This window comes from Neofelis nebulosa, chromosome 6 (genome assembly GCF_028018385.1).
Source record: "Neofelis nebulosa isolate mNeoNeb1 chromosome 6, mNeoNeb1.pri, whole genome shotgun sequence".
NCBI lineage: Eukaryota > Metazoa > Chordata > Mammalia > Carnivora > Felidae > Neofelis > Neofelis nebulosa.
In genome coordinates, this window is record NC_080787.1 from 102,528,831 (window position 1) to 102,551,109 (window position 22,279).

The window sequence follows — 22,279 nt, forward strand, 5'->3', positions numbered from 1 at the left end:
GTCTATGCCCTATTCAAGGCAAGTTCATTGATTGACGCACTTGGATGTTGTAGCAATCTCAAATTGCTCTAAAGTTTCTAAGTCCTTACTTTTTCCACTTGTTTTCTTGTCTTTTCATGGGCATGGTACTCACGAAAAGCTCATGGATCGTCACTGGTCCCTAGATATGAGTCGATCTAGTCATATGTCTACCTTATACATTTCTGACCCACTCCATTGTTATTTGATAGCCAGCAGGAGGTTTGGGCAACCACTGACTGGGATCACTCCCACTTGAGAGCATTCCTCCCAAAGTTGTTTTATTTGATCTTGGGGCACATGGATGGAGTTGGTGGCTAGTTACCTATAGTCTTTACTAGGCTTAGCTCTGTGACATCCCAGGCCCTTTTGCTACATAGCTTCAGGTCAATGTCCTTTTTCTGCCTGTTAGAGGATACTGTTCTAAGTTTCTAGCATATTGAAGGGGAGTAGTAGAATAAGTATCATTGTAGACTAAGACACAGTTGTTATTTAAAGCAGCACACTTAGAAATGGATTTCAGGGTGACTTGGGCTCAGGTCATGATCTCACAGTTTGTGAGTGCGAGCCATGCTGACAGCTCAGAGTCCGGAGCCTGGTTCAGTTTCTGTGTGTCCCTCTCTTTCTGCCCTCCTCTCTCTTTCTCTCTCTCTCAAAAATGCATTTAAAAAATTAAAAAAAAAAAAAAGAAATGGATTGCAAATCCATGATAATAATGAAGATAACAGCAACATAGTGTGAGCCTCAGACCAGTAAGGGACCAGTAGATTTGGTGTTAGAGAGTCACTTTGGTTCTAGAGGGCTCCGTTGTGCCTAGATCCTATGTACCTTATGGAGGTTTTTCATGCTTCTCTGCCAGAGTGCTGTTCTCCCTAAAGGCTTTTAAGATAATGACTAGCTGGCATGGTGGTGACTCCTGAAGTGGGATACTGCATTCTTCTCTGTTGGTGGGCTGGTGGGGTCCTCTCCAGCCACCAGAACTCCCACTGCATCCTTTTATACTGTCCTTTTCTGCATACTTTGCTCGGTGTCCATTTCAAATGAAAATGCCTTCTCTATGGGGAGAGAGAGAAATCACTTTTGCAAGATGACTGTCATCACGGCTTCTGAGAAGTGCTCAGTGAAATTGGTCTGGGGTCATAAGTACACAGAATGAAGATGAAAAAACTTGTTCTGCTTTTGGTGTGTTAAAGTGGTGAATAGGCTAACTCCTGGCAGATGTCTGTGCCTTTCTGAAGTCTTTTAATTGTTGGCTGTATTTGATAGGAACTTTTTTAAAATGAGAGTGACATTTCCAGTTGGTAGTAAAAAGGAAGAAGGAAAAAATTTCATTTATAATAAACCGAAGGCATTTGTGCTGGTAGAAGAGTCTCTTTTGTGCAATATATTTACTTCCCTGTATTCAGATTATGAAGAGAAAGGTAGAATGGTATAAATAGTCTTGAGCTAAAAAACATAAAATTAAAATTCAGTTGGAGTATAGATTGAGAATATTAGAGATTTTTTTTTAAATAAAAAGTAAATATATAGCAAGAATAAAAGGAAAACTCATTCATTTTGGAAATACTTGTTATTTAAACCCTTGAGTGTTTTTTTGCTGTTTCCAACGGCTTTACTTTTATGAGTTTTATCCTTGTAAAAGGATAGCTTCTTTTTTACTCGCTTTTAATGAGATTGTCATCAGCTCTTTTCCTCCCTATTCCTGCATCCTTCAGCTTTAGTCAGGGAATTTTTTGTCAGTCTCTAAGGCAAAGAAAGGAGTAAATGAACATTTTTTTTAGAAGCACTTTGCACTTTGTGGATCTCTAAAATATAAGTATGCTTCACTCTTTTAATGGTATTTTTTCCTCAGTAGCTTTTTCTCTTGTATACTTTAGCTCATTTATGTTAATATAGTCAATTCCTAGTTTCCTTTTTTTGTCAGCTGAGAATAACAAGACACAGACATTAGGTGTTTGTCAATTCTAGAACAAAAAATTCATAGTATCAAATCCTAGCTCAGACGTTATAGAATATAACACTCTGAGAGAGAGAGAGAGATAGTGCAGGTGTGTGTGAGAAGATGCACATGTACACATGAGAAAGTTTTGAAAGATAATTATGCTAGATATAAGATTCTTGGTTGACAGATTTTTCTTTCTTTCAGTACTTTGAATATATTATCCTACAGCCTTGTGCCCTCCATTGTTTCTGATAGGAAGTCAGCTGTATGATAGTATCTGACTCTTGCTACCAGTGAGCTGGGGTGAGGGCAATGGGGACCCAGTATTCTTGACCAGTCATGCTGGGGTAGAGTCTCTACAAGTAGGAGCTGGGGAGAAGAAGGAATTCCCCAATCTCAGCAGAGCTTACCTGGGAATAGAGCTCCTATAACACAGAGCTGGAGGGGATGAGACATTCTGGTGGCCTGCACCTTCTGAGCAGAAACCTTGGCCTTAGACTGAGAACTAGGGAGAGAGGGAAAACACTATCCTCTTGGTTACACCTGCCCAGAGTTGATATCCAGTCACACCAGACTGGGACAGAGGTGTGAAAGGGAAGTAGGTTATGGTTCAGATATCACACACTTGCTGTTCTTACCAAGGTTTAGTAGATTTTCTTGAATAAATATTTCTCCATTTGTTATATGCCATTAGAACAATTTCCAGAAACTTTAAAAGTTTTGTTTTGTTTTTATAAATTTTACCAGTTTTGTTTGTTTCACTGGAGAGAGGGTCTGCTGGTCTCCTCATTTTGCCATTTTGGAAATGACCCCTCCCCCCAAAGGGAGTTAGTTTTCACTCCCAAAGCAAAAGTTCTGGGAGCCAAAAAAAATTTAATCAAGACTATAGAATAAGTAGGGTGTTGCTAAGAACTTAGTGCTACTAAGCATAACACATATGGTCTTTAATCACCCATGTACAACATGTGCACTTCAATGATTTGACATAAAATATAGTTTTATAATGCTCCAACTTTCAAGCTTAACTATCACAGGTGATACCTGTGGAAGATTGCATGAAGGATATGCAATTTACTGGATATATTGTTTGCTGAAATGCTCCACTTTTTTTGGGACCTGGCTCCACCTCTCCCTGTCCCATTGAAGTCACCTCATTATTGTATAAATGGCTTCCAATGCGGTGTTACTCTCTTCCTTGGCAACCATTGATTGGTCCAGGGCTGGGCACCCAATCCAAGTTGGGCCAGTCCACGTCCTTTCCTAGGAATTCTGGAATTGAACTTGATAAAAAAAAGTTGTTTTTTCCAGTAAAGCTTTTGGGCGTAAAACTTAGAGCTGTTAGCAGCTGTGTTTCCCACCACGTTTCCAGAGAGGTGGAGGGGGCTGGTCTGTGGTGGAGGCTAGTCTATATAGAGAGAGAAGAATGGAGCACATGTTCAGATCTTGACACTAGGTGTTTTTCGGAGGCCCAATCATATTGTTGCCCATTGGTGCCTTGGATCACCTCAGTACCCTTAATATAAATTTCTTTTTTTAAAGGTGGCTCCAGTTGGGTTTTGCTACTAGTAATCAAGAATCTATGAAGTTTATTCTTCCTTTTGAGCAACTATTTATTTAAAAAATAAATGTTTATTCATTTTTGACAGAGAGAAAGATTGTGAGTGGGGGTCAGGGAGGGGAAAGAGAGAGGGGGACAGACGATCCAAAGCGGGCTCTTCACTGACAGCAGCAAGCCTGATGAGGGGCTCGAACTCACGAACTGTGAGATCATGACCTGAGCTGAAGTTGGATGCTCAAGTGACTGAGCCACCCAGGTGCCCTGGTTAATTTCTTTTTAAAAAAGAGGATGAGGTTCTTAATCTTTATCCCCCATCGAGATTCACAGGTGCATGTTAGCACAGTACTGTAAGTTTCTGAAAACTTACTTGGTTTTCTGTTTGCTTTTATGTACTTTTTACTAGTATATATATTGACTTAGTTTGCATATGTTTATAAATATGACATAAAAGTTACAGTCTTAGCCATTTTCAAGTGTACAGTATAATAATGTTAACTATACATACCTTGTTGTGCAACAGATCTCTAGGACTTTTCATCTTGTGAAATGAAACTCTATACCTATTAAATAACCAACTCCCCTTAATCTTATGTATATTTTTGCTTAAAGCACATCAATCCTATTTGGAATGAGACTAAATATAAAAGAATGACTGAGATAAAATGGTTTAGAGTAGTATTTTTTAAGTGAGATATATGTCAGTATGGAGATTAATTATAATACCACTGAAAATTTGTATGGCTGTGAATCAGAAATAAAGTAGGAAATGTGTCAGAAAACTTTTGCCTTTTAAATATATATCTAGGGCGCCTGGGTGGCTCAGTCGGTTAAGCAGCTGACTTCAGCTCAGGTCATGATCTCACGGTCCGTGAGTTCGAGCCCCGCGTCGGGCTCTGTGCTGACAGCTCAGAGCCTGGAGCCTGTTTCAGATTCTGTGTCTCCCTCTCTCTAACCCTCCCCCATTCATGCTCTGCCTCTCTCTGTCTCAAAAATAAATAAATGTTAAATATATATCTAAAAGCATTACTAAGTGTAGGAAACTTTATCTTTCTTTTTGTTGCATAGGTTTTGTGAGGTTTCTAGAAGGCTATTATATTGTGTTAATAACTAAAAGGAGGAAGATGGCAGATATTGGAGGTCATGCAATATATAAGGTTGAAGATACAAATATGATCTATATACCCAACGATTCTGTACGAATTACTCATCCTGATGAAGCCCGGTATGTAGCAGTGGTAACTACTGTTTGTTGTTGTTGTTGTTTTTAAATGTGGTAGACCAACTAGGAAACAAAATACAGTCAAAATATTATAGGTATTATGTTAAAGATGCAAAATACTAGCTCAGAATTCTGTAGTTTTGTCCAAGGTCTATTATTAACCTCTGTTACAACAGTTGATTCAGGTGAGGATCAACAACAGCTACTAAAGGCATTAGGTGAAATGTTATTGAGGGAAGAATATTCACTCAGTCTCAACATCTACTCCATGAATCTTTTTATTTACAGAGAAAAAAAAGAGTGGCAAACATACTTAACCCAAATGTTCAAACTTAGCATCATGTGACAAAACTGACATTATCTGCCTCTCAGTGTGAAGCAATGGGAAGGACACAGATTACCTGCATAGTTTTCTTGCTAAAAATATATATGTATTTGTTTTTTTATGCTGTGCTCACCATGATGAGTGTGGTTCCTGTCTGTTGCCATATGACATTGTTACAGTGTTATTAACTACATTCCCTGTGCTGTACTTTTCATCCCTGTGATTTCTTTTACAACTGGGAGTTTATACCCCTTAATCCTCTTCACCTATTTCACCCATCTTCCAATCCAACCCCCTCCCCTCTGGCAGTATTTAACTTGAATCTGAGCATGAGGAAATAATCAGACAAACCCATCTTGTGGGACATTCTATAAGACAACTGGCCTGAACTCTTTAAAGATGACAGTGTCATCAAAGACCGAAAAAGCCAGAGGACTGTTCTAGATTTTAGAACAGGCATGACAACCAGATGCAGCACATGAATATCTGTTGGATCCTGGATTAAAACGTATGTGTGTGTACACAGGTGTGTGCATTTACACACAGAGCTGCAAAGAACTTCATGTGCACAGTTTGTACGTGGATTATATACTAGGAGGTACTGAATCAATATTAAATTTTAAGTGTAAAAATGATATTCTTTTGTTTTTAGGAGATTATCTTTGTTCATAATAGATATATACTAAAATATTTAGGAGTAAAGTGTCATCATGCCTGCTACTTACTGAAAATGCTTTAGGAAAATAAAACGTACTTGTGTATTTAAAAAGAGGGAATGTGCATGTGTGTGTTTAAGGAGAGAGATCTAACAGTGAATTCAAACGAAGGACATAATGGGATTTATTGTACTATTTTTCCTTCCAATTTTTCTGTAGATTTGAAATCTTTAAAACGTTTTGGAGGGAAATTAGAGCCTTGGGAGCCTTGGGAATGTGGGAAAAGGCTATTAATAAGTTGATAGAGAAAAGAGCTGATAATAAGTTGATAGAGAAAAGAATAGAATTGATTTATCTTAATACATAAATTTATTTATTATTAACATAATAAAGGTTAAAATGGAACAAAGTTAGGCATGCTTATTTGTTTTTAAGTTTAAATTTTAGTTACACTCTATACTTTTATAGTGTTGTTCTAGATACATGAGCCAAAATTTAAAGGTGGTGTGGCTCTCTTGCTTAAGAACCTCTTAGTGGATTTTGGACTCTCATGATTCTGTCTTTGATGATATATGGAAATGGAGTTGTCAAAAAATAATTGGTTGCAGATTATTTACTTATTCAGATTAAATAAGAATTTAACAAAGTAGTCCTTTGTCTTATACTAACTGAAAAAAATTATATCCTGCATATCTTACAGGAAGACATAGTATGTTGATTGAAAGTAAATTAGGTACTCCCAAAAGAAAACAAAAACACTGACTCAAAAAGATACATGCAACCCTATGTGTATTGCAACATTATCTACAGTAGCCAAGATGTGGAAGCAACTCAAGTATCCATCCATAGATGAATGGATAAATAAGATGTGGTGCATATGCGTGTACACACACACACACACACACACACACACACACACACACACACCATGGAATATTACTCAGCCATAAAGAGAATGAGCTCTTGTGATTCGTGACAACATGGGTAGACCTAGAAGGTGTTACGCTAAGTAAAATAAGTCAGACAGAGAAAGATAAATGCCATGTGATCTCATTTATATGTGGAATCTGAAAAACAATACAAATAACAAACCAAAACCAGAAACGGACTCATGAATACAGAGAACAAATTGGTGGTTGCCATAGGAGCAGAGGTGGGAGGATGGGTGAAATAGGTGAAGGGGATTAAGAAGTACAAGCTTCCAGTTATAAATAAGTCATGAAGATGAAAAGTACAGCATGGGGAATATAGTCAATAATATTGTAATAATGTTGTATCATGACAGATGGTAAGTACACTTAGCATAGTGAACATTGAGTAATGTACAGAATTGTCAAATCACCATGTTGTACACCTGAAACCAATATAACATTTTTGTCAACTGTACTTCAGTAATAAATTTTTTTTAAAAAGTAAATCAGACCAGCATATGTGAATCTAAGGGGTGAGAAAAAGTTGAAGAGGTTATTACTTATAAACCTCATCTTTATGATTCTTTAGCCAGGAATGGTAAAACAAGTTATGTTGTTCTATATAGTGATTTGACTGTCTTTAAAGAGTGAAATTACTGGGGCACCTGGGTGGCTCAGTCGGTTAAGTGTCTGACTTTGGCTCAGGGCACGATCTAGCAGTTTGTGAATTCAAGCCCTGCGTTAAGCTCTGTGCTGACAGCTCAGAGCCTGGAGCCTGCTTCAGATTCTGTCTCTCTCTCTGCCCTTCCCCAGCTCACACTCTGTCTCTCTCAAAAATAAATAAATTTTAAAAATAATTAAAAAATTAAAATTATTTATTAAAATAAAGAGTGAAATTACTGTAGGATTAATACTGTGTAGCAGTGGACATTATCCAGAGCAAGATACAATTATATTAATAGTTTGTTATAGGTAGGCTGAAGTAGTATTACTAGATAGGTAAAACTTGTAACGTATTTATAAAACTATATAATGCAATAAGTCACTTAAGTTAAAAGATTTGGTGGTGTGCCTGGCTGGATCAGTTGGAAGAGCATGCAAGTCTTGATCTCTGAGTCATGAGTTTGAGCCTCATGTTGGGTGCAGAGATTACTAAAAAGTAAATAAATAAACTTAAAAAAAGACTTGGTAAAATATTAGGAAATACAAATACAGTACAACTCAACATTTTATACAAAATGAGAAGTAGAGGTTATCCCTGCAATGCATGGTTGTATCAGCACTAGAAAATTTTTCTGGAGCACTTCACTACATTAAAATATTTTGGGGAAAACTCTGATCATCTCAATATTTGTAGAAAATATGCTTAACAAACTCAGTACCCGTTTGTGATCAAAAGTCTTTAAAAAGTTGAAAGAATTTGAAAAAATGTTAACATGTATTAATCCTGAGGGATAGATATGCAGATATTTTATTCTGTACGTTTGGATTTTTTTTTTTTTGTTTGTTTGTTTGTTTTGTTTTGTTTTGCAGTTGAAAAACTTTACAACTTAAAATCATGGTGACCCACGAACATTTTTGCTTGTTTTCATTACTCTCCTCTCTCCAACCTCAAAGCATTTGCAAAGCACAAAATTGTAAAAAAAAGAACAGTATTCACTTCTGTCTTGCCCTGAGTCTAAGTGCCCCACATCTCAGTACATGACTCTCCCTCTCTGGCACAATCAGGGATGAGGAAGTGGTCAAACTATAAAGTTAAGGGTCTCTGAAGGGATAATCAACAGACTTAGAAATTGCTTCAGATGAAATTCCTACTGCAGCTATGGATTGAATTCCCCAGGGTTTTTAAAAAATATTTTATTTTTAAGTAATCTCTGCACCCGTCATGGGACTTGAATTCACAGCCCCGAGATCAAGAGTTGCATGCTCTACCAATTGAGCCAGCCAGGTGGCCCCTGAATTCCTCAGTTGTAATGAGAGTATTCACAAATATAAATGTATATGTGAGTATAATTAAGCTACGCAAAATAATAGTATTATGTGAACGTAATATGCTTTTCTTTTTAGGTATCTACGAATCTTTCAAAATGTGGACCTATCTAGCAATTTTTACTTTAGGTAAGTCTAAACTTAGTTTTTCTCTTGTTAGTCACTTAAATGTTTATATTATTTTCCAGGAAGTAAAAACAAAATCAGAGGACACAATAGTATTTCCTTTATTTTTTTTATTGGCCAAATTATTTCATCTAAAAACATAAAGGTACAGGTATTTCTTCCTTTTAAAAAATCTTATAATTGAATATTGAATGGGCAAATCAAAGGGCAACTGTTCTCACTATAAACATCCTCTTGGTTTTAGGTGGAATTTTAATGAAATATTCTTATTTTGTAATTTTTAATTACAAAATGAAATTTGCATTCAGTTTCTAATACAGAGTTGTAACCATTTCACAGTTCAATGTTTAGTTAACCATCTAGCAAAATTAAAAACAAATTCAGGATAGGAAGAACTATTGCAATACCAAGATACCGCCAATGGCATTGTAAATTAATAGTTTTCCTGAAGAGGAATGTAGCATTAAGTATTTGTGAAAATACATCCTAAGAAAATAAATTAGGAGAGAAAATATTAATTCCTGTTTATAAAGGGACACTTATAGCTTTTCTGTTTATGGTAGCCCCAAGCGAGCAAGCCAGCCAATGCAGGGACAACCCAAATACCAATAGTTGAACGACAGGCAAGTAAATTTTAACAGAGCATTGTGATAGAGTATTATACCACCACTGATGTGGCCAATATGTAGGCCTAGGAGATACAGAGTTGTTGTGCTAAGTGGAAAATTCTTTCAGCTGTAATATCCAAACTAAAAAGGTAGAACACAAAATAGCATGCACCAAAAAGGACATGAGTGCTAAGGACTAAATGAGGGCCTAGAGTGTTGTAACTCCTGATGCCATGCACTGATGCATTATTTTAAATTTATTAAAAAAATTTTTTTTAACATTAGCCACTTTTTTTTTGTTTATTTATTTATTTTGAGAAAGAGAGCACATATAAGTGTGAGCCAGGGGAGGGGCAGAGAGAGAGGGAGAGAGAGAATCTCAAGCAGGCTCAGTGCTATCAGCACAGAGCCCACGTGGGGCTGGATCTCACAAACCGTGAGATCATGACCTGAGCTGAGATCAAGAGTCGGATGCTTAACTGAGCCACCCCAGCGCCCCTTTAAATTGTTTATACAGTTAACCACTTGTTTACCTATGAAATAAAGAAAAACGTGTTTACTATATAGAATGGGTTATGTCTTCATAAAACTGAAGGGAGTTCATTATTTTAATAGTAGTATATATTGAAGGGCTCCTAAAGAAAGAACTTTCACTTCCTCAAATGTTTATTGAATGTATATTTCCATTGTGTTTATCTCAGTCATCTGCCTCCCTGTCTTTGTTGCTTAATTTTATGTTTATAGCATCTGCAAGTTATCACTGCAACTTGGTGGTGCTGTTAGAAATGGTCCTCTGCTCCATGATTTCAACTTCGTTTGTATCCTGACACTGAGCTCTCTGGCCAAGTCATCCCATAAGTAAAATATGTTGGTTGAGGTTTTTGTGTCTGATAAGTAAGTTTAAAAAAGCATTTACTACATTCTTAAGATTCGGCTGGAATAAAGCAGTTACCCTAACTAGGAAAAAATTGATTTTTAAAAGTTGAAAATCAGCATCCCTCCCCCCCCACCCCTGCGTGTATTGAGATATTACTGACATATATCATCTATAAGTTTAAGGTGTACAACGTGATGTTTAGATACACATAAATAGTATGACATAATTACCACAATAAGGTTAGTCAACACCTCCATCCCCTCACATAATTATGAGGGTGTGTGTGTGTGTTGAAAACATTCCAGATGTGCTCTTAACAAATTTTAGGTTGTAATTCATTACTGTTAATTACAGTTGCCATGCTATGCATTAGATGCCCAGATCTTTTTTGTCTTATAGCTGGGAGTTTGTACCGTGTGACCAGTACACAGCTTATTTGGCTTTTTTAGATTCTGCATAGAAGTGAGAACATATGGAAATAATCAGACTTATTTCACTTACTATACTGCCCTCAAGTTCCATCTATGTTGTTGCAAATAGCAGGATTTCTGTCTTTTATTTTTATGGTTGAATGATACCTGTGTGTGTACGTGCACCATATCCTTTTTATCCATTTACCTATAAATGGATATATTTTTAGTTTTTCAAGGAACTTCCATACAGTTTCTACAGTGACTGAACCAATTTACATTCCCACCAGCAGTGCACAAGTGTTCTTTTTTCTCCATAGCTTAACCAACACTTGTCTCTTGTCTTTTTGATAATAGCCATTATAGCAGATATGAGTTGCACTCTCATTGTGTTTTTAATTTGCATCCCTGATGTGATGTTGAACATTTTTTTCATGTGTCTGTAGGGCATTTTCTTTGGGAAAATGCCTATTCAGGTCCTTTGCCCATTATTTAATTGGATTGTTTGGTTTTCGTTTTGGTGATTTGTGTTGTGTTTTTTTGTTTGGGTTTTTTTTTATTTTTTATTTTTTAATTTTTTGCTCTTGAGTTATATGAGTTCCATATGTGCTTTGGATATTAACCCCTTACTAGATACATGGTTTGTAAATATTTTCTCCCATTACATAGGTTGCCTTTTTATTTTGTTGATTTTTTTTCTGTGCAGAAGCTTTTTGGTTTGCTGTAGTCCCACCTATTTATTTTTGCTTTTGTTGCCTGTTCTTTTGGTGTCATATCCATAAAAGCTTTGCTAAAACTAATGTCAAAGAGCTTTTCCCCTTTGTCTTCTTCTAGTAAGTTTACAGTTTGGGGTCTTACATTTAAGTCTTTAATCCATCTTGAGTTAGTTTTTGTGAGTGGTGTAAGACAAGAGTCCAACTTCGTTGTTTGCATGTGGTTATCCAGTTTTCCCAGCACCATTTATTGAAGAGACTATCCTTTCTCCATGTGTCGTCTTGGCTGTCTTGTCAAATAGTTGACTCTGTATGCATGGGTTTCTTTCTGGGCTTTCAGTTCTTTTCCACTGATCTACGTATGTGTCTGCTTTTATACCACACTACTTTGAATGTTGTAGCTTTGTAAAAAAGTTTGAAATCTGAAAGTGTGATGCCTCCATCTTTGTTCTTTCTTTTTTTTTTTTTAATTTTTTTTTTAATGTTTATTTATTTTTGAGACAGAGAGAGACAGAGCATGAACAGGGGAGGGTCAGAGAGAGGGAGACACGGAATCCGAAACAGGCTCCAGGCTCCGAGCTGTCAGCACAGAGCCCGACGCGGGGCTCGAACTCACGGACCGCGAGATCGTGACCTGAGCCAAAGTCGGCCGCCCAACCGACTGAGCCACCCAGGCGCCCCTCTTTGTTCTTTCTTAAGATTGCTTTGGCTATTGGTGGTCTTTTGTGGTTCCATACAAATTTTAGGATTGTTTGTTCTACCTCTGTGAAAAATGTCGTTGGAATTTTGATATGGATCTGTGGATGACTTTGGGTAGTATGGACATTTGAACAATATTAATTCTGATCTATGAACATGGGGAATCTTTCCATTTATTTGTATATTCAGTTTATTTCATCAGTGTCTTACAATTTTTAGTGTAATATCTTTCTCCTCCTTGGTTAAATTTATTCCTTCGTATTTTATTTTTTGATGCTATTGTAAATATGATTGAAAAACCAACTTCTTAATACAACTTTTATCCCTGAGATTAGATACTAGTAAAATTAATGGCTTCATCTAGCAAATGTAGTAAAATTGAATTTCACAAATGAAAAAAATAAATTTCAATCAAATTATATGAATAAATTAAAGAAGAAATAATAATTGAAATAATTTGTGAGTCTTCAGACAAAATTGCAGCCATCTTTATGAATTTGGGTACACATGAATTCTAGATGACATTCTGTGCTAAAATATATAACTAGACATACTTTAAAAATTATTAATTATGTGAAATCAGAATTGTAAAATGGGTTTCTTATGGCCTCAAAGCCAAATTTTATTTGCAAAGACTGTGATAACTTTTTGGATGAGTATTACTCTTCTAAAACAAATTTTATCATAATGGCTTGTATTTTCTTTTTAAAACATTTTTTTAATATTTATTTTTGAGATAGAGAGAGAGAGAATGGGGGAGGGACAGAGAGAGAGGGAGACAACAGAATCCGAAGCAGCCTCCAGGCTTTAAGCTGTTAGCACAGAGCCTGACGCGGATCTTGAACTCACTAATCATGAGATCATGACCTGAACCGAAGCTGGATGCCTAACTGACTGAGCCACCCAGATGCCCCTGTATTATTTTCTTATTCCTGTTTTATTATGAAGTCAGTTATGGAACTGCCACTAAAAATTAATAGAATTATTTTTGTTCATAGGTAAACTAGAGTACAGACCATGCACTATTGCGTAGATATTGTAACATCTATACAACTCTATTCAGATATGTATGAGAGTGTGACCTCTTTGCACAAGTTTGTGATGTTATACTGATCTCACTGTAAAGCAAAAAATGCACATTGCAAGTCAGTGAATGTTGGTTTCTCATATATTTCTAATTGTGCAAATGCCTAAGTCATGCAGTGATTTAAAAGTTTTTTTTTAATGTTTATCTATTTTTGAGAGAGAAAGAGGGAGAGAGACAGAGCGTGAGTGAAGGAGGGACAGAGAGAGAGGGAGACATAGAATTTGAAGCAGGCTCCAGGCTTTGAGCTGTCAGCACAGAGCCCAATGCGGGGCTCAAACTCACCTACTGTGAGATCATGACCTCAGCTGAGGTCGGATGCTCAACTAACTGAGCTACCCAGGTGCCCTATTTTTTAATTGAAGCATAGTAGGCATACAATATTATATTAGTTTCAGGTGTACAACATAGTGAATTGACAATTCTGCTTATTACTCAGTGTTCATCATGGTAAGTATAGTCATCATCTATCATCATACAACATCATTACAATATTATTGACTATATTCCCTATGCTGTGCTTTTCATCCCTGTGATTTACTTACTTTATAATTTTAAGCTTGTGCCCCTTAATCCCCTTTATCTCTTTTGCCCATCTTGCATTCTTGCCTCACTGGCAATGACCAGTTCTCTGCACTTATGAGTCTGTTTCTGTTTTTGTTTGTGTTGTTTTTTAGATTCCACATTTGAGTGAAATCATACAGTATTTCTCTTTATCTGTCTGACTTATATCACTTAGTGTAATGCCCTCTAAGTCCATCTTTGTTGTTGCAAATGGCAAGAGCTCATTCTTTTTTATTGTTTTCAGTGGACGCTTAGGTTGCCTCCATATTTATATATTGGCTATTGTAGGTAATGCTGCAATAAACATAGGGGAGCATATATCTTTTCAAATTAGTGTTTTTGTTTTCATTGGGTAAATACCCAGAAGTGGAATTACTGGCTTGAAAGTATTTCTGTTTTTAATTTTTTTAGGGATGCAGTGATTTTTAAATTTCCAGTTACATTCAAGGTTTTATAGTGCTTGCTTGAATAGCATCGCTTCCAAGTAACAGAACAGGTGCTAATATAGTTGACAGTTTTTGATTCCATATAGGAGCCAAGACTGAAATATGTTTTGCTTTTATAATTCTTACTAAGTTTCAGTTATGTTCTTAGTTACAGCTATGATTTGTCCCACTCACTTCAATATAATCTCACTGTCTTGCGAATGCCCCTGGAGATGTTAAAGTCAGAAACAACCCAGACTCGCCAGGAGAGTTTCGACATCTTTGAAGATGAAGGATTAATTACACAGGGTGGAAGTGGTAGGTGGTTTTCAGCACATCTAACGCATGTTAATACGGCATCTGTGAAATGGCATCTCATGAAATTAACTCACATTTCCCTCATATTTCTCTATCCCTTATTGTTCTTTGTCCTTACATGAGGTTGTTCCAGATACATGAACTTAACCAGTTCATTTTTGGAGAGACTGTTAATCATGATGTGATTTCATTTGTGGGCCAGCCAGAAAATTGTGTGCTGAAATTTCCTAGGAAATTTCCATGTACTTTTAATGGAATACATTTTAGGTCTAGACTTGTGGTGAAGTTTGAAAGGGAAATTGGTTTTTTTGAATATTGGAGAATACACCACTATTTTACTTCTTGGAGAGTTTTGGAAAAAATTCATCATGGGTTATCTGTTATGTCCTAGACATTTGCTGCAGTATCTCTGATTCTCATAAAAACTCTTCTCAGTAGATATGATGCCACTTTTAAAGAAATAAATACTAAGTGGAAAACCTAGGTGTAGAGATTAAGATCACATGGCCAGTGTGCTGAGGAACCAGTACAGCATATCAAAAACTGTTCTTATTTTGATTGGTCCCAGCTTGACCCAAGAGTCAAGCAAGACAGGCCTTTTCATTTTATTTGTATTTTTTTTCAATATATGAAGTTTACTGTCAAATTGGCTTCCATACAACACCCAGTGCTCATCCTAAAAGGTGCCCTCCTCACTACCCATCACCCACACTCCCCTCCCTCCTATCCCCCATCAACCCTCAGTTTGTTCTCAGTTTTTAAGAGTCTCTTATGCTTTGGCTCTCTTCCACTCTAACCTCTTTTTTTTTTTTTTTTCTTTTTTTCTTTTTTTCTTTTTTTCTTTTTTTCTTTTTTTCTTCTCCCCCATGGGTTTCTGTTAAGTTTCTCAGGATCCACATAAGAGTGAAATCATATGGTATCAAGACAGGCCTTTTTATGTCAGGGCCACTGGAGGATCACTGCAGGACCACATGTGACTAGTCTAGGGTCACCCTGGAAATCCTAGACCAACTGGTCACACAACAGAATTGGTACCTTTATCCCTGGATTTTTGGGTTGGTCTAGAACTCTAAAGCCAGGGGCACAGCTAAAGTGAATATTGTGAAGGAATCGTTTCAGGCTTAAAGTAGTTTAGCTGAATTGGATTTACTATGGAGACATAGTAAGTCAATGGTGTCTTGGTCACCTTGCTCTGTGCAACTTAAATAATGGTGATGAAGATGTGGGTGGAGAGGTAGAATGTAATCTAAAGTTGCAGAAAGTTTGTCCTTGCAGGACACTCAAGAAGAGGCTGTGCCCTATTAACATTTTGCCAAAGGTTCTTGTTCACTCTAAGTAGACTTAGAGTGTTACTTAAACTGGATATCATCCCTGGCATTGCCCTTGACTATTATTAACCTATTAGATTGACTCTCTTATACTGAGGCCAAACTCAGTACACCCCACGTACCTCAGAACATCCAGACCACATAAATTTGCCCTGGTTCAGACTCCCAAATTGTAACCTATACTGCCAGACACAGGTGGAGGATAAGGCAATGTGTGCCTGAATGTTTGTATCATTTCTTCTAAATACCAAGCTTCGTAATAGAGAAGCTAAAGTATTACTAAATTTGCACTGTCATCCTAAATATGAATTTGAATATTTGTTCTGGAATCCTAATTAAGCCTCTAAAAGCCACTTAATTTTTTTACTCTCTCTAGAGCAGTTCTACTTGGCAGATATGAATAACATTGTGTATTAGGTTTTCATAGCTGCTATAACAAATTACCACAAACTTAGTGGCTTGAAACTATACAAATGTACTATGTTACAGAAGTCAGAAGTTCCAAATAGGTATCAGTGGACTAAAATTAGGGTGTTGGCAGGGTTGCGTTCCTTTTTTGACACCCTGGAGAAAATCCATTTTCTTGCCATTTCCGTGTTCTAGAGGCTGCCCACATTCCTTGGTTTGGGGTCCCTTCCGTGTTCAAAGCCAACAATGGCCAGTGAGGTTTTTTTCCTACGTTACGTCACTCTGACATTCACATTCTTGCTTTCCTCTTTTCCTTACCATGACCCTGTGATCACATTGGGCTCACCTAGATAATCCAAAATAATCTCCCCATCTCAGAGTCATCTAATTAACAACCTGAATGCCATCTGAATTTCAATTTCTCCTTGTCATGTAACATAACATATTCACATGTTCTGGTGATTAGGACATACACATCTTTTGGTGGGTACACTATTCTCTTACCACAGAGGGGGAAGCTGATAGGAAACAGAGAGTAAGGGTAGAAGGTATGGGGTAGGTAGAAAACAAAAACAATAATACATTTTTTTAAAAATCTCTACTCTGTCAGGCAGTGTATTAGTTACTTTGGGTATGTTAATTTAATCTGAACATATCTCTGAGGTGAGTAGTAGTATCATCATTTCACAGTTCAGAAATGTTTAAGCAACTCACCAGAGGTCACAGAGTCTGGTAGGTGGCAAAGACTGGACTCTAGCTCATGTGTGTACTATTCATGCTTTGCGTAAAGCATTGAAAGGGCAGAGAAGATTTAGTTTTTATGAATCAAACCAAGTGTATTTGTCGTAGTATATAAACACTCTTAACATACCATGTTTTGAGAAGGAAAATAGCCTGTTACCCAGAACTTTTTAGTCTTTTAAGCCATTATCTTTTAACTATACTTATTTCTTATGCTGTACTTTATGTAAGTTTTAGAAAACTTGTTGGTGTTTAATAAATGTATCTGGATATGCTGAAATCATGTTTGATGAAATTAATTTCTTCACAAAGAAAAAACCTGATGTGATAATAGCTATATCACTTATGGAAGTATCAGTAAGGCACCAGTCTGGTTCAAAGCACTTTATGTGTATTTCCAACTTATTTCATCTTTACAACAACCACATGACACAGGTACGATTGAGGAAGCAGAGGCATTGAGATAGTAAGTAACGCTCTTCGTCACACCTGTCATCCTGCTGATGAGAGGCAGAGCCAGTATTTGGACCCCGGCTGCCTGACCCCAGAGCAATGCTTCCAGCCAGCTTAAGTGCTGTCTCTTGGCCTTAGTCATGTATTTGTACATGTGTCCTTAATTTCCCTATTGTTTTCCTTTCTCCTAGGTTAAAAGCTAGGAAAATGTGTTTAGAAATCAGAAAAATGTGTTTATTCTTTTACTTTATACAGGATCAGCACAGTTCTGTGCTGTTCTGAGTGATGACGTGAATTATATCCACTGAAAATGGCAGTGCTATTAACCAGGCATTTTATTTTGAAGTTAAAAACTTAAGAACTCAAAAATGAGTGGAGCGTTGACCCATTTCCTTATCTTTCTGATACCAAGTTTTATTTTTCAGGAGTATTTGGGATCTGCAGTGAGCCTTATATGAAGTATGTGTGGAACGGTGAACTTCTGGATATAATTAAGAATACTGTGCATCGTGACTGGCTGTTGTATATTATTCATGGGTTCTGTGGACAGTCAAGTATCCTTTTTCAAAAAAACTAAGATATATATTATTAAACTTACGCTGTGTCAATCTGTAGGAAACCATATATGAATTATAAGATTATATTTACCATTCTATGCACCCAGCAGGAAAACTTGCCCATGATACCAGGTAGTGGAAATACAGAGGAATGCAATCCATTTGAACAGGTCTATTTTGTACACAAAAGGATAAACAACAGGGAAGAAAATGCTGCATGCACAGTAAGGGATATAGGCAGTAAGTATCATTCTTATTTGAGAGGAGGAGCAGCATCACTGACAGGTGGGGAGGATGGGGCAGGCTTGGCCTGGGCTCTAAACAAAAGTCAGACCTTAGCAGCAAGCTAGGAGTGAGCACACAGGTCGGGGGGAAGCATCATGAGCGTAGGGGTAGAGAAAGTCATGGGAGTAGTTTCATTCTGCATGTAAAATCCCTGGGAGGTACAATGTCGTGGGTAGTGGGGAGTCAGATTGCCGGTCACCAGACTGCTTTGCTGGTCAGACTAAGTAAGCATTTTGGGTTTGGTACCTGAATTTTGGAAAGTTTTTTCAAGAGGGTAATGTAGATAGGAGTACTTAGGAGGGTTGAGTTGACATCTGTTTTCAAGCTGGATTAAGAAAAATGAGACTAGAACAGGGACATGAGTTAGGAAGACATTGCAGTGGTTCAGGCATAATGTCCTAAAAGCCTGGATTGGGAAGGGACATAACAGATTAAGTAGAAGTAGGTTGAACCTTGGGTTAAGCTGATTTTGAGTTCAATGTTACAAATATTTTTTTTCCTTTTACTTAATTTCTAGCTATGGTTGAAGCCTTTCAAGAAAGTGCTATCATGCTACGAGGTTTAGAAAGGCACTGTATACTTTCTAGGAGTGGTATTTAGGTTTTTCCTGTCCCTTTTCGATATCATGTAGGGCATTTGTACACTTAGCTTATTTTCTGGTTGACATTCTTGTGCCTTGGTTTTTTTTTAAGACCTAGAGTGAAAACTTTAAAGGACTTTTTGTTTTGAGACCATTCAGTGGGTAAATGTAATTAATTAATATTCCTTCTTGCACCAGAGCATTCGGGAGGAGTGGGATCCAGGGGTATATCTAGAGAGGTTAGCCTTAAAGGCAGCCAGTGGTGCCTTCTTGATGGCAAATGAGGGAAGAAGGGAGGCTAGCTGAGGACACAGAGGAGGTTTGAAATGGGAATGAGTGAGATTTATGTGCGACACTTGAGATCATTACTTTATAATCATTTTCAAGCAGTGAGTAGTATTATCTGCTTGGTGTATTCACTGAATAATGAGATTTGGCTCCAAATTACTTTCTCTGTTTCCCAAAGTGAAATCTACCTGGAAAGAACACAAGGTTTTCACCACCAAGAGCGCAAAAAGGAATGTGCCACAGTTTCTAAAGGCATTTTCTAAAAGGTAGTTCCAAACTTTTGTATTGCCAAGAGCTAACTCAGGGCCAGGCATATATTAAGCACAGTAAAAATGTTTATGTTTTTAGAATAAGGAATAGCACCATGGATTATAATTTTAAAGCCCATTAGTTTAGATGATGAATCTAGTTTCCTCGTTATCAAGCATGTAATAAATTTTGGAAGTCTTTATAATAAAAGGAATTGCTATCTATTCAGCATTTGCCATAGGACAGGCACTGGTTTACACACATTACCTAGCCTAGTCCTCCCAACCATCTAATAAAGTTAGTTACTTTGTTAGTACTCACACCACTTTACAGAAGATGGAACTGAGGCTCAGAAAGTTAAATAAGGTGACATAAGCTGTATAGAGGTTAAACAGTTCACAGTGTTTAGTTTTTGCAGTTAGGTGACAAATTTGGGTAGCATTTATAGCATTAAGCATTTACTGTATTAAACTTATCCATCCCCTAAGTATCATATATTACTTCATAGTTTAAACCCCCTGTTAAGTGAGATATGCTCTCTTTGAGAAGTATATGATCTCTGAAGACTAAGGAAGGATTAGTTGTACCTGTTGACATCCTTTAGCTGGCTGTAAGGTGAGACCAGATCTTCCCTTGGCCACTAACCCTATACCTGATTACCGTTTCCTCTAGAATTCATGGAAACCACTCCTTAGGTAGGCCTGTTTTTGCTTTAATACCTGCATAACTTGGAGGAACCGTTAGACCCAATGCTATTCCATTCTTGGGTGGAGCTTTTTGGTTTTGTTTAACCTTCTGGACAAGATATGTTTAAGTGCATATTGAAGGTATAATGATTCTCTTGGTTTGGTGTGACCGTTTGGTGTGAATGCTCTGACAGCTTTAACTCGATTTCTAAGAGCTGTTGATCTATGGACGACCAGTCTATGTCACTCTAATAGCTAGAAGATCCAGTAAGTTTGCCGGGACCCGCTTTCTCAAGAGAGGCGCAAACTGTGAGGTAAGATGGAGAAGCAACAGTGCTGCTGACATTTTCACCTTTCACATCTGCTTTGCTTTCAGAGGAAGCAAAGTGGAATTCTAGAAGATGGCATTTGTTAGTTTGAGACATGATCAAGAGAATAATTAATTCCCCAGAGTGTCTGAAACTTGGGAAATATGACTAATATATACAGATGTTCTGGAAAATCAGCTATCTTAGAGCAAGTTATGCAATGCCTTGGGGAGTTGTGACAAGTCTAACGTTGTGGACAATGAGCCATTTCAGTAATATATGACAAAATGTAGTGCATATTTAGTGTAAAGACTAAAATAGCAAAGCTCCTCCATCTGAGGAATAAGTGGAGGGGAGCACTTGCTGGAAATGCATCTTTTTAAAAAATATTTTTTAATGTTTATTCATTTTTGTGAGAAAGACACACAGAGCGTGAGTGGGGGAGGAGCAGAGACAGAGGGAGACACAGAATCCGAGGCAGGCTCCAAGCTCTGAGCTGTCAGCACAGAGCCGGATGTGGGGCCCGAGCCCACGAATTGGGAGATCATGACCTGAGCTGAAGTCCGCACTTAACTAACTGAGCCACCCAGGTGCCCCGGAAATGCCTTCCTGATGAGAAGACAAAGTAGAGCAAGGCATGGAAACCCTTAATTCCACTCCCTCTGCTTTAGGTTGGCTCAAGGGAGGCTCCTTATTCAGCTCACCCCTGGAAAATAACCACAACAGAAATTCCGTCCTGCCATCAGTCATGTAATCCCCTCTGAGTGTTTCATCTCCATTTGCAGTAGACAGCTTGAGTCTTATGCAGATGTGTGTTTGAGTAGACAGATTGAGTGAGACACTGGGCTTTAATCCGGGGCAAAAATAGCAACATTGTTCTTAAAATTATATCAACACAATGAAAATATTTATAACTGGTGCTCTAAGAAAAATTGGAATTTTGCTATGTTACTTACTTTTGAATATTTTAAGGATAATCAGACAGACATGAAAATTATTCTTCGTCATATCCTTATATACTTTTACAAGTAAAGCGAACTCAAGAACTTTTTTTTTTTTTTTTTTTTTTTTGCTTCTTTCCATCAGGCATTATTTGAATCTCACTGTTTTGTCCCTTCCATTCCTCCCCGGTCTTCAGAACTAAAGTTTTATATTCTGCTGGTCTTGCTGACCTCCAGTATAATTTCATGTAATTGTTTTCCTTTTCTGTCCCTCTCTGCCATTCATATCACTCAGGCTGTTCTCTGTCTGCTACTTGTATTATTAGCTATTTAATTTGATTTTTTCCTAGTCTATTCTCGGCTATTTTTAATTGCCTTTTTTGTTGTTGCATTTTAATGGCTTTCCTTTTCTAATGTGCACATTGAATATTGATCAACATTTACCTCTTTAAAATGTTCTAAAATGGGAATTATAATTTCATTATATACTTGGAAATTTGTTCCATTAAAAAATTCTGAGAACATAAAATATCTTTAAATGCCACCTTTCTTTCCAGGGCGATGTTGCAAATGAAGTGGAGACTGAACAAATACTCTGTGATGCTTCTGTGATGTCTTTTACCGCAGGAAGTTATTCTTCTTATGTACAAGTTAGAGGATCAGTGCCTTTATACTGGTCTCAGGACATTTCAACTATGATGCCTAAACCACCTATTACGTGTACGTGGAACAATCTTTTTAATAGTAACCCTTTTTTTAACCCACATTTAGAGATGAGGAACAGAAATCTCATAAATTCTTAGATTTTAACCAAGTTTTGCTACTGGAAGGTAGATAATTTAGAAGAAGGACATCTGTTATTTTTATTCAATAACTTTATAAGTTTTCTTTAATTTTGGCTGCTAGTAAATTGTATTTTACTTCAGAAATGTAAGAATCAGTCAAATTCAATAAATACGTGTAGAAGGAGGGTCTGATAAGCTCAAGAGGAATTTGGGAAGTGAAACTACTAG

The 22,279-nt window shown here is 37.1% G+C and overlaps 1 protein-coding gene across 6 annotated transcripts in view; it reads left to right on the top strand.

Annotated features, from left to right (window-relative positions):
• FIG4 (FIG4 phosphoinositide 5-phosphatase) overlaps positions 1-22,279 on the top strand; it is a 130,829-nt gene that overhangs the window by 21,947 nt on the left and 86,603 nt on the right. For 5 of the 6 annotated variants that reach the window (XM_058734943.1, XM_058734938.1, XM_058734939.1 and 2 more), the window contains 6 exons: positions 4,584-4,740; positions 8,697-8,747; positions 14,294-14,442; positions 17,798-17,926; positions 20,231-20,331; positions 21,824-21,986. In XM_058734943.1, coding sequence (XP_058590926.1) covers positions 4,584-4,740; positions 8,697-8,747; positions 14,294-14,442; positions 17,798-17,926; positions 20,231-20,331; positions 21,824-21,986 — 750 coding nt within the window. The remainder of the gene's footprint in view (positions 1-4,583; positions 4,741-8,696; positions 8,748-14,293; positions 14,443-17,797; positions 17,927-20,230; positions 20,332-21,823; positions 21,987-22,279) is intronic. The other variant, XM_058734944.1, reaches the window with a different exon arrangement.